General features: G+C 40.9%; 1 protein-coding gene across 1 annotated transcript; it reads right to left on the bottom strand.

Moving 5' to 3' along the window:
* Positions 1–212: 212 nt before the first annotated feature.
* On the bottom strand, positions 213–14,765 carry LOC120050476 (zinc finger protein 287-like). Its single transcript, XM_038997063.1, has 2 exons — positions 14,321–14,765; positions 213–2,002 (listed from the first exon to the last, which is right to left on the bottom strand). Exons 1-2 carry the CDS (start codon positions 14,607–14,609, stop codon positions 1,056–1,058), a joined length of 1,236 nt encoding a protein of 411 aa, XP_038852991.1. The 5' UTR covers positions 14,610–14,765; the 3' UTR covers positions 213–1,055.
* Between the last annotated feature and the right edge of the window lie 596 nt (positions 14,766–15,361).

Raw genomic sequence — 15,361 nt, 5'->3', positions numbered from 1 at the left:
TAGCCCTTGGCGTCGCAGACGCTCGTTGGCGCGTGCAAGCAGTGTGGGTGCAATAATTGAATAACATGGATTTCAAAATTTATTTTACGACGCTCGCGCACGCGACGTATCCGGTCTGGTCAGCATGTAAGTAATTTTTGGTCTTTTTAACAGGGCTCCCACTCTTTTCAAGAAATCATTCTATAACTTTTCCATAAAATGTTTTATCATGACATACAAGGAAGACAGTACTATATAGGGGGCAAAACACACAATAACACACTTAAGTAGGTATCATACATGCGTACATAAACAATGCATCAATTCCCTAGGGGAAATTCCAGTTAGTTCAGGTATAGAATGGTTACTGGTGTCTCGTGGGCTGAACTGGAATCGAATGGTTTCTAATGGATTCAATTGGACCAGTTCAAGTGACCGTTTGAGCTAGACTCGATTACAGCTTGCATCAACGTAGGCTTTATCAGATCAAAATAATCGTATCACTATCGTTGGATTAATTATTTGACAGATATTGTGCAGGGTTCACATGGAAAGTTAAAGATGACTATACAATGTAATCAAGTATAAAACTATGAACAATAGTAACTATTTGTAGTATTACAAAAAGCAAAAGACAAGAGTATATTATTCACCCAAGAACCGTATCTCCACTCACAGGTGGAAGTTTCAAAATGTGACTCAATCGTCTGACTGATGTCCATGTGTCCGCTTAAGCATTGCTTTGTTTTGAAGCAATCATGACTTAACCTAAATAGTTTATTTTCAGTGTCTATTCTGATGACAATTCAATGCACTTTTGGCACTTAAGCATTTGACAGACGCTTGTAAGATTCCTCCCGTGTGAATGGCTCATACACAATGTCAAACAAAGGCAGTCATGAAATATTTTCTAGTCATGGCAGTAATGTGGTCGCTTCCTCTCCGTCTCCCCAGTTAATTCAGATTCAAACAATTAGTTTCATATTTACAACAATCCTGACAGCAATATAGTTTATCTTTCATGTGATTATCCTCATGAACTCATGTGACTACCGCCAGTGCTGAAAGATCTGCTACTATAGCGACAATGATGTGATTTTCCTCGTGTGAATCCTCATATGCGTTGTCAGATTACCTTTATGACGGAAATATTTGCCACAGTAATGACAGCTATAAGATTTCTCCCCTGTGTGAATCCTAATGTGAGAACTCAGATTACTAGGACGAGCAAAACATTTGCCACAGACCTGGCAGCGATGTGGTTTCTCGCCTGTGTGAATCCTCTTATGAAGTGTCAGCTCACCAACTCGAAAGAAACATTTGCCACAATCATGACAGCGATGAGGTTTCTCCCCTGTGTGAGTCTTTATGTGATAGTTCAGATACCCAACTTGAGAAAAACATTTGCCACATTCACCACAGCGGTGCGGTTTCTCTCCTGTGTGGGCCTTCCTGTGCAATTTGAAGCAGTCAATCCGAGTGAATACTTTGTCACAATCCTGACAGTGATACGATTTATCCCGTGTGTGGGTCCTCATATGAGAATCCAGTGTTCCCATCTGAGAAAAACATTCACCACAATCACTACAGCAAAATGATTTATCTTCTGTGTGTCTCCTTTCCACTGGTGATTTCAGATCCATGGATTTTCTACCATTCGAGCTTTGTCCTTTTTCTGTCCATGTCTTCTTTAATTTGCACTGGGGATGATAGTCACTGGTTGTCTCTGAGGAATCATCTTCCTTAGGTTCTGTTTTGATCTGTTCTGTTGAGGCCATTCTGTCTTTGTATTCTTCACTTTGGGTTTGTGAGGACTGAGTTGGGTACTGATCATAGTCACTTTTCACCCAGGCAGGAGTGAATACAGAGTCTTCCTCCTCCTGGATGACACTAAATTCCTCCTGTTCCTCTTTAATCTGTATGGGGTTCCAATTATATTTCCCCAGACTGGGGCTCCACTCCTGCTTATAATGCTGCTGCTCAGGGGGAAACTCCTCTTCAGAGACAATGAACTGCTGGAAATCTGAAGGGAAGGAGAAAAGATGAGTTAGAAGTTAGAAGCTGATGAGCTAGGTACTGATGATCTGACATAAGATAAATGGGGTCTAAGACAGCCTATGTTCAAGATTTCACACTCATCTGTGCTGTTGTTGATTGGCCCAAACAGTTTGCGTATATAATAGTCAATACTTTTTACCAACAACCGCAATCTGACTAATGATTATAATGGAGGGGGTATAGCTCATTACTGGTCTAAACAACACTAATGGTCCATAAAAAAACACAAGGGTAGTACTGCGAGCAACTTTGTCTTCAGTAATCTCTGTTAACCCAGAACTCAAGTCTTGCGTAATTGGTCAGCTGCTCAATTAAGTTCTAGGTCCATACGTGTTAAGAGAAGAGATACTGGAACAAGGAGCGGAACAAGAACAAGGAGCTCCAACCTCTCTCTTTGCAAGATACGGGCAGAAAGTCCCCTCCCGAAATTCTAAAGACGCTATCCACCTGTGAAATCGTGATTTGTCTAAAAAAAAACAGTGAGGAAAAATCCAAGCCCCGGAAATATTGCTGCTCGTTAGCTATCAGTGGCGATAGTACGAAGACACATCTACTGTACCATTTATGTTTACGTAGTCTGTCCACGAGAGAATGTCTACAGAGGTTGTACTTAATAAACATGGATTTTATATTGTTTATTCTATTCACATTAAAAATTAATATTGACTGCAAATGATTTCTTAATTTCTCTCGAAATATGAAACCTGCACTATTGATTGTAGAGTTAGAATCCTATCAGGAGAGAGGTTTGCCTGACGTCTCAAACCTGAATTTAATTCCACTGCTTTATTGACAGCTCCACACATTCTATCTGAAACTGACATCCTAGAATTTGTTAGTGCTAATGTTAAAATGAGGGGGCGTTGTACAAAACACATTCATCAGTGACTGGATCGTCTCTAACCAATCAGAGAATCAAAGCCAATGTTGTGATTCATGATTCAAGTAGGCCCCATCTGGCCCAACCCATCGGTTTCTGGGACCAAAGCAAATCCCTACTCATCGTGGAGAAGAAATACTAGTGGGTGTGGCATTTGGCCGAAACAATGTGGCTGGGTAGTCAGAGCTGGGAATTTCCAGGGAACTCACGATACGATCACAATACTTAGGTGCCTATACGATACGTCATTTGATTTTCACAATTCTATATGTATTGCGATTCAATACTGTGACTATTACGGTCGAAACATATTGCTCACCATATGTCTGATGCAGAGGAACAAGAGACAGCCATGAGAAAACAAGTTTGGATCAGTCAGGGAAATAAAAGTGCTGAAAACAAATTGGCTCCCTACTTAAAAAGATGGAGAACAAGCTATGAAGGAAAAATACAGGTGCAGGTACAGCCAACTGGCGCAACAATATTGCAAGTGTCAAAACTATACAATATCTATCAAAACTAATATACCCATGTGTAATTGTATCAATTTTTTCCCCCATTACTAGTATTCAGGCTATAGGGAGGTAGCTTGCCATCAGTGGTCTGCAGTTGAAGGACAGCAGCGCATACGGGCCTGCAACTGCAGCAGCTCATACGGGCCTGCAACTGCAGCAGCTCATACAGGCCTGCAACTGCAGCAGCTCATACGGGCCTGCAACTGCAGCAGCTCATACAGGCCTGCAACTGCAGCAGCTCATACAGGCCTGCAACTGCAGCAGCTCATACAGGCCTGCAACTGCAGCAGCTCATACAGGCCTGCAACTGTATGACAGAGGAGGCACTAGTACAGTGTATGCCCCTATGCCATCATGCAGTCAAATGCATCCAGAGTGAGATTAACAGATTTTTTCTGTTGTCAAATACATAATTTCAACAAAAGACAAATTAATTTAATGACATTCCAACTTTGTTCAGCACATTTAATTAATTGTTTTCAATACAGGTCTTTTAATTTGGAGGCGAACATTTGATTCCACTATTGTTACCCATTGTTAATGTTGCTCATTTCACAGTCCTAGTGTGGCGGACCAGATGGAGCTTGCTTGCCATAAGAATCCTAGACGTTCACTACTTCTCTCTCTAGTCAGAACAGTGCTATGCCACGATCAGGACAACCGACGTGAGATATGGCTCGGAAAACGTACTCCTAATTATCCTAACCAGGGGTTGGAACCGGAATTATTCTCCAATCGTTTTGTTCTGAACAGAACTACTATTTTTTCGTTCCGTCCCACTGTTTCTCCCAGCAAAATAAAGTTCTGAACCGGTTCAAACCAAAAAATTACCGTTCATATTGTTCCCTTTTTAACCTGTAAATTACTTCCCCAACAGTGCGGATAGAGCCGGTTTCTATGGAGCAGGCAAGCTAGTTACCGCGTGATGGACAGACGAGGGTATTGCGCGAGATGCGACAGAGAGCGAGAGGGTGGAGAAGGACTGAGTGTGGGAAACCCTGGCCTACAGTAGCCTATGCTTCGGAGGGGAGAGGGGGAGGCAAAGATTTTCAGCTTGCAGGCAGACAATGGAAGAAGTTTGAGTGACAGTGTAAGGGCTTTGCATAGGCGTCTTGTTGCGTTTTTTGTGTTCCTAGAAAAACATGCCCGGTTTAAAATAATGGTTCAGTTCCGGAACAGTATACATCACTTTCATTCCCGGTTCTTTTCCTTGAAAAAGTTTTATTTTTCGGTTCTGTTCCATCAACCAGTTCCAACCCAAATGACAAATCGAGAAGATTGAAATACTGCTAGTTTTTAATGAAAGTGAGTTTCTCGTCAGAATGCTAGGTTAGCTAATGCTAAATCAACCCATTCATTTCGACCTGCTATAGCATTAGCTAGCCTACTGACAAAATATTTTAAAAAACTAGCAGTATTTCAATCTTCTTAATTTGTCAGTTGGGATAATTAGGAATACAGTGCTGTGTGTGAGTGAGAGGCCTGCCAGATCTTACAATGCCTAGATAGGTATTTTACAGTATCAGCTAACCACATATGTTGTAGAAATCTGTCAGTCAGGACACCGTTATTGACGTGGCACGCAGCCATTGATTGATGCATGAGCAGGGGAACGCGACCCCTGACTTGACCATTTCGTGACTAGTGATGGGATTTGATTCATCTGGCCCGGGTAAGCGTGCTTTGCAATGGGTGAAATGGGTCACACGCCACGAGCTGGTGCCCCACGGCTCAGAATAATCGAATCCGCCCTATGATTAGTTCAAATGCTGACAATAACCAGTTATAGCCGTACCTAGAGAGCCAGGTGCTGCTAATGAACGAGGGATCTTGCGTGACTGAAGCGAGGACGGCGGAAGCAGGTGCAAACTTGGATCTTCAATCTAATGGCGGTGGAATAGTGGAAGAATGGAGTGTAGAGAATGGAAAAAGGAGCAAAGTTATGTTGAGTTCTGATACTGTGTCCTCTTACATGGTAGGAGTACAGTTTGTAGAAGAGGAGCAGATGGCCCAAATGCCAAACTTGAGGATTCCGTTTGTGATATTTCAACTGGTGGGAAAAGTATTAGGTAAAGTTAAAGCTGTGAGGATCACGAGAAGTAGGCTAGTTTGATTTCTTGTACTTCCGCGGAGCAGAAAGAGCGCGTGTTGTGGCTCATCCGATTTGAAAAACCTGCTGTATTGTAGCTCTTGGGAGCAGGGCACCCGTCAATGTGAAAACTCAGATTAAGGGGGTAATGTCGGGCGTTTCATGGGGAGTTGACTTCAAAGAAAATAAGAATATCCCTGGAGTGGTTGACCCACGTCGGCTAAATTGAGTGGTTAATGGAGAGAGAGTGAGGAGTGTTCTTTCGTTTTTTTTTAAAGGAGAGTCCCTCCCTACCTAGGTGAAGTTGGGATATGTGTATTATCATGTCAGAGCATTTGTGCCAAGAGTGATGCAGTGTAGCCCCTAAAGCTTTTGAACATGCGGAATGTGTATGCAGAAGGGAAAAGCTGAGATGTCCATGTTGTGGAGGAGATCATCTAATGTGTTGTAGAAGTGTAGAGAATGTGAAGTGTTGCAAATGTGGTGGGAACCATGAAGCGATGTCTGACTGAAGGAGTTTTTCGCCAAAGGATTTACATGAGGTACTGGCATGAGCAGTACCACCCTCTCAGGTCCCGGAGGCGGCCCCGGAGCCTGGGGAGGGAGCTATGGAACTTTGAAGGACAGATTTAGAGCTAGTTAATTTTGTTTGCTTTCACCGAATGGTCTAGCACCTCGAGCCCCGGTACACACTACCAAGTAGGCGCTATTTTTCAGATGTTGCCATACCGGAGTTGCACAGTATTGTTGAAACGCACATCCATGAGCTACTTGCTATTGGCGTCACTGTTATTAGCTTCACGACTGGCGTTTGGACCAGCGGTGTCAGCTCCATGAGCATGCAGAGTCTGACAGCACAGTGGGTTGACGAGGATTTTGTACTGAGGAAAGTCGTATTGCATGCACAAGAATGTGCTGGTAGTCATACCACTGCTGCCATTTCAATGGCGTTTGAAACTTGGAAACATGAACACACTCCTAGCTCCATTTCGAACAACTGACTCGAGAAATAAGCTCATCAACTGCGGCTGCAGCAGACGTGATACCCTCTGTCATGGTATTGAGTAGCTCTGGCAGTCTCTATGGGGGTACCACAGGGTTCAATTCTATGGCCGACTCTTTTCTCTGTATATATCAAAGATGTCGCTCTTGCTGCGGGTGATTCCCTGATCCACCTCTACGCAGACGACACCATTCTGTATACATCTGGCCCTTCTTTGGACACCGTTTTTACTAACCTCCAAACAAGCTTCAATGCCATACAGCACTCCTTCCGTGGCCTCCAACTGCTCTTAAAACGCTAGTAAAACCAAATGCATGCTTTTCAACCGTTCGCTGCCCGCACCCGCCCACCCAACTAGCATCACTACTCTGGACGGCTCTGACTTAGAATATGTGGACCACTACAAATACCTAGGTGTCTGGCTAGACTGTAAACTAGAGGTCGACCGATTAATCAGAATGGCCGATTAATTAAGGCCGATTTCAACTTTTCATAACAATCGGTAATCTGCATTTTTGGACACCGATCATGGCCGATTACATTGCACTCCACGAGGAGACTGCGTGGCAGGCTGACTACCTGTTATGCGAGTGCAGCAAGGAGCCAAGATAAGGTGCTAGCTAGCATTAAATGTATCTTATAAAAAACAATCTTAACATAATCACTAGTTAACTACACATGGTTGATGATATTACTAGTTTATCTAGCTTGTCCTGTGTTGCATATAATCGATGCGACTGCCTGTTAACTTATCATTGAATCATAGCCTACTTCGCCAAACGGTTATTTAACAAGAGCATTCACGAAAAAAGCACTGTCGTTGCACCAATGTGTACCTAACCATAAACATCAACGCCTTTCTTAAAATCAATACACAAGTATATATTTTTAAACCTGCATATTTAGTTAATATTGCCTGCTAACATGATTTTCTTTTAACTAGGGAAATTGTGTCACTTCTCTTGCGTTCTGTGCAACAGAGTCAGGCTATATTCAGCAGTTTGGGCCGCTTGGCTCGTTGCGAACTGTGTGAAGACCAACTTCGCCAAACAGGGGATGATTTAACAAAAGCGCATTTGCGGAAATAGCACAATCGTTGCACGAATGTACCTAACCATAAACATCAATGCCTTTCTTAAAATCAATACACAGAGGTATATTTTTTTAAACCTGCATATTTAGTTAAAAGAAATCCAGGTTAGCAGGCAATATTAAACTAGGGAAATTGTGTCACTTCTATTTCGTTAATTGCATGCAGAGTCAGGATATATGCAACAGTTTGGGCCGCCTGGCTCGTTGCGAACTAATTTGCCAGAATTTTACGTAATTATGACATAACATTGAAGGTTGTGCAATGTAACAGGAATATTTAGACTTATGGATGCCACCCGTTAAATAAAATACGGAACGGTTCCGTATTTCACTGAAAGAATAAACGTCTTGTTTTCGAAACGATAGTTTCCGGATTTGACCATATTAATGACATAAGGCTTGCATTTATGTATGTTATAGTTAAGTCTATGATTTGATATTTGATAGAGCAGTCTGACTGAGCAGTAGTAGGCAGCAGCAGGCTCGTAAGCATTCATTCAAACAGCACTTTCATGCGTTTGCCAGCAGCTCTTCCCTGTGCTTCAAGCATTGAGCCGTTTATGACTTCAAGCCTATCAACTCCCGAGATTAGGCTGGTGTAACCGATGTGAAATGGCTAGCTAGTTAGCGGGGTGCGCGCTAATAGCGTTTCAATCGGTGACGTCACTCGCTCTGAGACCTTGAAGTAGTTGTTCCCCTTGCTCTGCAAGGGCCGCGGCTTTTGTGGAGTGATGGGTAACGATGCTTCGAGGGTGGCTGTTGATGTGTTCCTGGTTCGAGCCCAGGTAGGGGCGAGGAGAGGGACGGAAGCTATACTGTTACACTGGCAATACAAAAGTGCCTATAAGAACATCCAATAGTCAAAGGTATATGAAATACAAATGGTATAGAGAGAAATAGTCCAATAATAACCTAAAACTTCTTACCTGGGAATATTGAAGACTCATGTTAAAAGGAACCACCTGTTCTCATGTTCTGAGCAAGGAACTTAAACGTTAGCTTTCTTACATGGCACATAGTGCACTTTTACTTTCTTCTCCAACACTTTGTTTTTGCATTATTTAAACCAAATTGAACATGTTTCATTATTTATTTGAGGCTAAATAGATTTTATTGATTAAAAGTTAAAATAAGTGTTCATTCAGTAGTGTTGTAATTGTCATTATTACAAATTTAAAAAAGTAAAAAATTAAAAATAAGCAAAAATAAAAAAAACTTTAAAAAAATATATATATTTATTTTTTATTTTTATTTTTTTAAATCGGCCGATTAATCGGTATCGGGTTTTTGGGTCCTCCAATAATCGGTATCGGCGTTAAAAAAATCATAATCGGTCGACCTCTACTGTAAACTCCTTCCAGACTCATATTAAACATCTCCAATCCAAAAATAAATCTAGAATTGGCTTCCTATTTCGCAAACAAAGCCTCCTTCACTCACGCCGCCAAACATTCCCTCGTAAAACTGACTATCCTACCGATCCTCGACGATGTCATTTACAAAATAGCTTCCAATACTCTACTCAGCAAACTGGATGCAGTCTATCACAGTGCCATCCGTTTTGTCACCAAAGCCCCTTATACCACCCACCACTGCGACCTGTATGCTCTAGTCGGCTGGCCCTCGCTACATATTTGTCACCAGACCCACTGGCTCCAGGTAATCTATAAGTCTATGCTAGGTAAAGCTCCGCCTTATCTCAGCTCACTGGTCACGATAACAACACCCACCCGTAGCACGCGCTCCAGCAGGTATATCTCACTGGTCATCGCCAAAGCCAACACCTCCTTTGGCCGCCTTTCCTTCCAGTTCTCTGCTGCCAATGACTGGAACGAATTGCAAAAATAGCTGAAGCTGGAGACTTATATTTCCCTCACTAACTTTAAACATCAGCTATCTGAGCAGCTAACCGATTGCTGCAGCTGTACATAGCCCATCTGTAAATAGCTCACCCAATCTACCTACCTCATTCCCATACTGTTTTTATTTACTTTTCTGCACACCAGTATTTCTACTTGCACATCCCCATCTGCTCATCTATCACTCCAGTGTTAATTTGCTAAATTGTAATTACTTCGCTACTATGGCCTATTTATTGCCTTACCTCCTCACGCCATTTGCACACACTGTATATAGACTCTTTTTTTCTCTTTTCTATTGTGTTATTGACTGTACGCTTGTTTATTCCATGTGTAACTCTGTGTTGTTGTTTGTGTCGTACTGCTTTGCTTTATCTTGGCCAGGTCGCAGTTGTAAATGAGAACTTGTTCTCAACTAGCTTACCTGGTTAAATAAAAGGTGAAATAAAAAAACTCCTACTCAACAAAACTGCCGACACAGACCAAGGGGTTAAAACTTGCAAAAGTACTCTACAAGAGGCTATGAACAAGCGATTCGGTGGCATTCTCTGTGAGCCTCTTTACTGTGTCGCCACCATGCTTGATGCTAGGTACAAGGACCCATACTTCGATGCAGACAAAAAACAGGGTTTACGTGAAATGTTACAGACACAGCTGGACAAAATGGAAATGGACACAGTGACAGTGAAATAGGTTTTGATTATGTTTTACTGGTAATGGGGACATACGTAAATGCCAACAAAATAACTTTTTGGTCAGTGTGTGTTTGTTTCAACTATTTAACTGTACTAGAATGCTTAAAAGGCCGCTAAAATGTTAAGTATCGGTATCTGTTTTTTTTGGCAAGAAAAATATTGGATATCTGTTTCGGCCAAAAATGTCATATCGATGCATCCATAACTCGTTCTAAAGCGAATACTGGAACAAAATGTCTAACATAGAACGTGGGGAAGGGTCAGAAGCGATCTAAAAAATAATGTCATGTTGGTTGTTATTTTGTGATGTCATTAAAAATGTTAAAAGAAATACTATAACTTGAAAAGTATATACACTACAGTACGAAGTATCCATCCTCCACATTGTGTATGAAATATGAAAAATTATAACTGTTTTTGTTAACCTCTACGGGATCGGTGTCTTCCCCGCAAGACGGTTGAGCTAACGTGCGCTAATGTGATTAGCATGAGGTTGTAAGTAACAAGAAAATTTACCAGGACATAGACGCATCTGATATGGGCAGAAATCTTAAATTCTTGTTAATCTAACAGCACTGTCCAATTTACAGTAGCTATTACAGTGAAAGAATACCATGCTATTGTTTGAGGCGAGTGCACAGTTATGGACTTGAAAATGTATCAATAAACCAATTAGGCACATTTGAGCATACTTGATACAACATTTTTAACAGAAATGCAATGGTTCATTATATCAGTCTAAAACTTTTCACATACACTGCTGCCATCTAGTGGTCAAAATCTAAATTGCGCCTAAACTGGAATAATACATTGTACCCTTTATCTTGCATTTCAAATATGATAAAAAAATAAAAAAATGTTTTTTTCTTTTTATTATCTTTTACCAGATCTAATGTGTTATTCTCCTACATACATTTCACATTTACACAAACTTCAAAGTGTTTCCTTTTAAATGGTATCAAGAATATGCATATCCTTGCTTCAGTCAGGTCCTGAGCTACAGGCAGTTAGATTTGGGTATGTCATTTTAAGACAAAAATTGAAAAACAGGGGCGGATCCTTAAGAGGTTTTTAAGAGAGGGATGTGATCTTAGAAACTATAAAGAGGAAATTGTTTCTATAACTTTGTACAAGTGAGTAGTCACCGCCCCTTGAGTGAGGTCAGAGAGCGTGTCAGGCTCATGAACTGCCCCTTTTGAAGAACTGTATAAAATGAGGGGTTAAGAATTAACATATCAGACCAGAGAGGGGTTTAGCTGCAGCTCACCTCCAAAGTGGTTCGAACTCTGAAATCTCAACACGAGGCAGAGACAATAACGTCACCTCCCGGACAATCACTGGTATGGCTGATTAGCTGTCCTAAGTAAAGTATCTAGAAAAGTTAACTTATGTGGGACCATTCTACTACTCTTCTCAAATCACCATAATACGCTACTCTCTTCACCACCATGGGAACCATCGACACGGCTGGCTAGCCTATCTTCAAAGAATCATCTTCCAGAACGATTGGAAGAATAACAGTAGAAGAGACAGGTGGGGACTCCTTTTGGACAATCAGAGCCGGACAAGAGTGGCGCACAAATGCCCAACACCCTTTCCAAGAAGGTCTGGTTCCGACAGAAATCCACGAAAAACCAAGACATTTACACGTAAATACATTCACGATTTATTACTCCAAACAGGTGGCGGTTCATGTGCAAAGTATATGATAACTGTGAGAGTAGTTTCTAAATGTACCAAAGTATTATGTCTCTGTCCCTCTCTCTCGCCCTCCCAATCTCCTTTGTAACAAGACCTATTTTAATGTATTAAGTGTGTATGTTTATCCTGTGTTACCATTTAGTTAGTTAGTAAATACATAATTAAACCAATTTGTGCAGTACTGAATCATAAGTAAGGCTGGGTTTTTTGCAGATGCAGGAGGTTACAACTGTTCAGAATTGTGAAATGATATCAGGTTATGATTAATACGTTGACTGTTTTATGGATGTGATAGGTAAAGACCTTTAGAGTTTCATTCAGGAGATGGTAAGTCTTTAAACAACCGCTCTCATAGTGCCCCAAATCCCAATGAGTTAATTGTTACATGAATCATTTAAAATCGGGTAACAATTAAACATAGTTAGTTGATTTGATAAATAAGTCATCAGATTAATGAAAGTAAAGTCATGGCAGCCAATTAAATCATTGTGAACGACCTTGGTCCTAGAGTAGCCCCATGTCGGCATATGAAAAAATAATCAGTTTGGGACGATTTAAATTGCACTTCGGGACAATTCTGGGACGGTGAAGAAAAAAGTCAGTCTCGAGCCCTGTATGTCACAACCTAGCTAGCATTGGCCAGAAAGTCAGAGAGAGAGAGAGAACTGTGTACAGTGGAGCCGAGGTGAGGACAGAGAGGAACCTATTAACATTACTGACTGTTCAGAGGGATGGAAGTCTGCAGCCACACATGAATTAACATTTTTTATGAAAAGACAAAAAGCAAACTGTTGGAGCTTTTGGATTTCTATACTCTAGTTGAAAATACAATTATTTTAGAGCAATGTGCCTTGTATTAATACCATTTTACAAGAATGTTCTGAAAAAACAACATACATTTGAACCATTCACTATCATGAACCAATAACAAAGGGCAAAATGCAGAGAACAAGGTAAAGAAATTGGATTTAGATCGTCATTATGGAGACACCTATTGGATAAAGGTGGCAACTCCTCTCTTGCTGCTGAAGCTAGTTTTCAGTAGTCATTTAAGTGATAATGCCCTCAAAGCCAGTGTTTGGAGGATATATTGGCACGGGTGTTGCAAACCGTGCCAATATATCCTCCAAACACCGGCTTTGAAGGCATTTATACAACGGGTTACCAACATATTCAAATAATGATTGACATATTTTCATTAAAACGATACTTTTATGAATTTATTCATACTATTTAATCTTTCCACAAGATATAGTCCCGACACAAATCTAGGGTTGCTACCCAAGCCGGGTGGTCGTTCGTTCTATTGGTTCGGTTGCTAGGGACACGAACCAGTCGATCAGTCTTTTTGTTCTGTATCTATGGACATGACCGAGTTGTTTGTTCTAAATGTTCCATTGCCATATGTTCTTATCCCTTACTTGCTAGCTAAACAACTAAGGCTAATTTACAGTCACGTCAAAAAGTGCAGCCAGATTAACAATAAAGTAGCCGCATTTGCATTTGTTTAAGCTCTTTTCTTGTGACATTTATTTGGATACATCCATCATAATTAGCCAATGAGGCGCAATTTCGCCTCACATAGAAAATATGCTCACTTGTCAAGACACTTGTTCAGAGAAGCTAGCCAACAACACAGCAAACACAATCACTTCAAACTGAAGCTGGAAAGACTGCAAACTAGCTGCCCTTGTTTCGTTTTATATTTTTTCAATTTATATTTTTTTTGTATATATCCTGAAAAAATGATGCCAGCTGATTCATGATTTCGACTGGCTGAGAAACACTGCTTGCCTATCTGTCTCATCCCGACACGTTCATTACTATGGAACAGCAGGAGATCGAATTTGAATATTGAAACAATTTTGCAAATGTCGGAGACAGACAGCAAGGTATATACAAATCTCCGCTGTTCAAAACTAAATGTTAGTCTAAAAGAAATGTGAGATAATGTCTAGATGCTTTTTATAGTGGATATCAAGTTTATAAATTGCCTGGCTGGGCTGATGAGACAGTGGATTGCGCAGTCAGATGGAACAGAGTAAATAGGCATTTTAACATCATAGATTTAGCCCGTGGCAACATGTGGATTATAAACTGGGTGGTTCGAGCCCTGAATGCTGATTGGCTGACAGCCGTGATATATCAGACAGTATACCATAGGTATGACAACATGTATTGTTACTGCTCTAATTACGTTGGTAACCAGTTTATAATAGCAATAAGGCACCTCAGGGGTTTGTGGTATATGCCCAATATACCACGGCTAAGGGCTATATCCAGGCACTCCGTGTTGCGTCGAGGTAACAGCCCTTAGCCGAAGCCCTCTGGTCTTATTGCTTAAATAGACACCGGCTGGAATGCGGTTTTAACCAATCAGCATTCAGGATTATACACACCCGTTGTATAACCTAGCAACCCTGAAGACAGTTACAAATCGATAGCCCACCTTCGTCTTCAGCATCAGCCGCGGGGGAATTGCCCGAAGGACTGTTGGTTCTCGATGAACCACAGGTAACAAGCGTCTGCCCTTCTATGCCACTCACCGACCTATACCTCGACTCAGTCAGGCTGAGTTGCTTCTCTAGCATTTTGATTTGCTCTTTGCCTTGAAAGACTTCTACACTTAACGCTCCACAGCAATCCTCTACTAATTTGCAAATCTCTGTCACGGCAGCGGAGGCTAGAATGTCCATGACGGAGCTTAACCGTTGATGTAAAACACTCATCTCCGACATTGTAAACCCTTGTTGTTTTTCTAACCGGGCACAATTACTTAATCTATGAAGATTCTAAACGTTTTTTCCAGCAGCTTATTCACGAAATAATACTATTTGTAAAGAATATATTGCTTTTTGTTATCAATGTTTCGCCATCTTTGGTAACTGTGTTCTTGCGAGCGCATCCGGTCAGATTTTAGATAGGCAAAAAGCTAGAAAGCGCCACCTATCGCGTGGAGACTAGAAGGCGCATTACTCCAAGTCAAATCTTTGAGCACTAATTGGATTTGGTGTATTCTCTGACAGTAGGAATTATCCCTATGGTTTGCAGAATTATTGTTTAATAATTTAGTAAATCATGGTTTTTATTATGGTTGTTGGTTATCAACTTGAATACAGGATTTAGCACTGGAGTAATCTTAACCTCAGACAAACTATGAGGTTGTATTAGTCTCAAGATCTTGAGAGAAACTGTATTTATATTGTTCATTTCTAGTACATATGCTTATTGTTTTTACCATAGATATAGAATATGGTCAGTCTTTTTTTTTGTACACCATCACACCAAACCCTCTTATCCAAATAAGGCTGTAAGAACATTCCATGCAAAATGTCTCCTCTAAACACACCCCTATATCCAGTCCACACCCTTTACTGTATTTAACAGAGCCTTAACCGAACCAAAGACAGGTCTTAGTAAACAGGTAAATTGAGGCTCAATAAATAAATGGAGGACTCTACAGACTTTCTGTTCTCATCTCAAATCTTTT

This window comes from Salvelinus namaycush, chromosome 7, assembly GCF_016432855.1.
Source record: "Salvelinus namaycush isolate Seneca chromosome 7, SaNama_1.0, whole genome shotgun sequence".
NCBI lineage: Eukaryota > Metazoa > Chordata > Actinopteri > Salmoniformes > Salmonidae > Salvelinus > Salvelinus namaycush.
The sequence above is the reverse complement of the archived record's forward strand: the minus strand, read 5'-3'. Positions and strand labels throughout refer to the sequence as shown.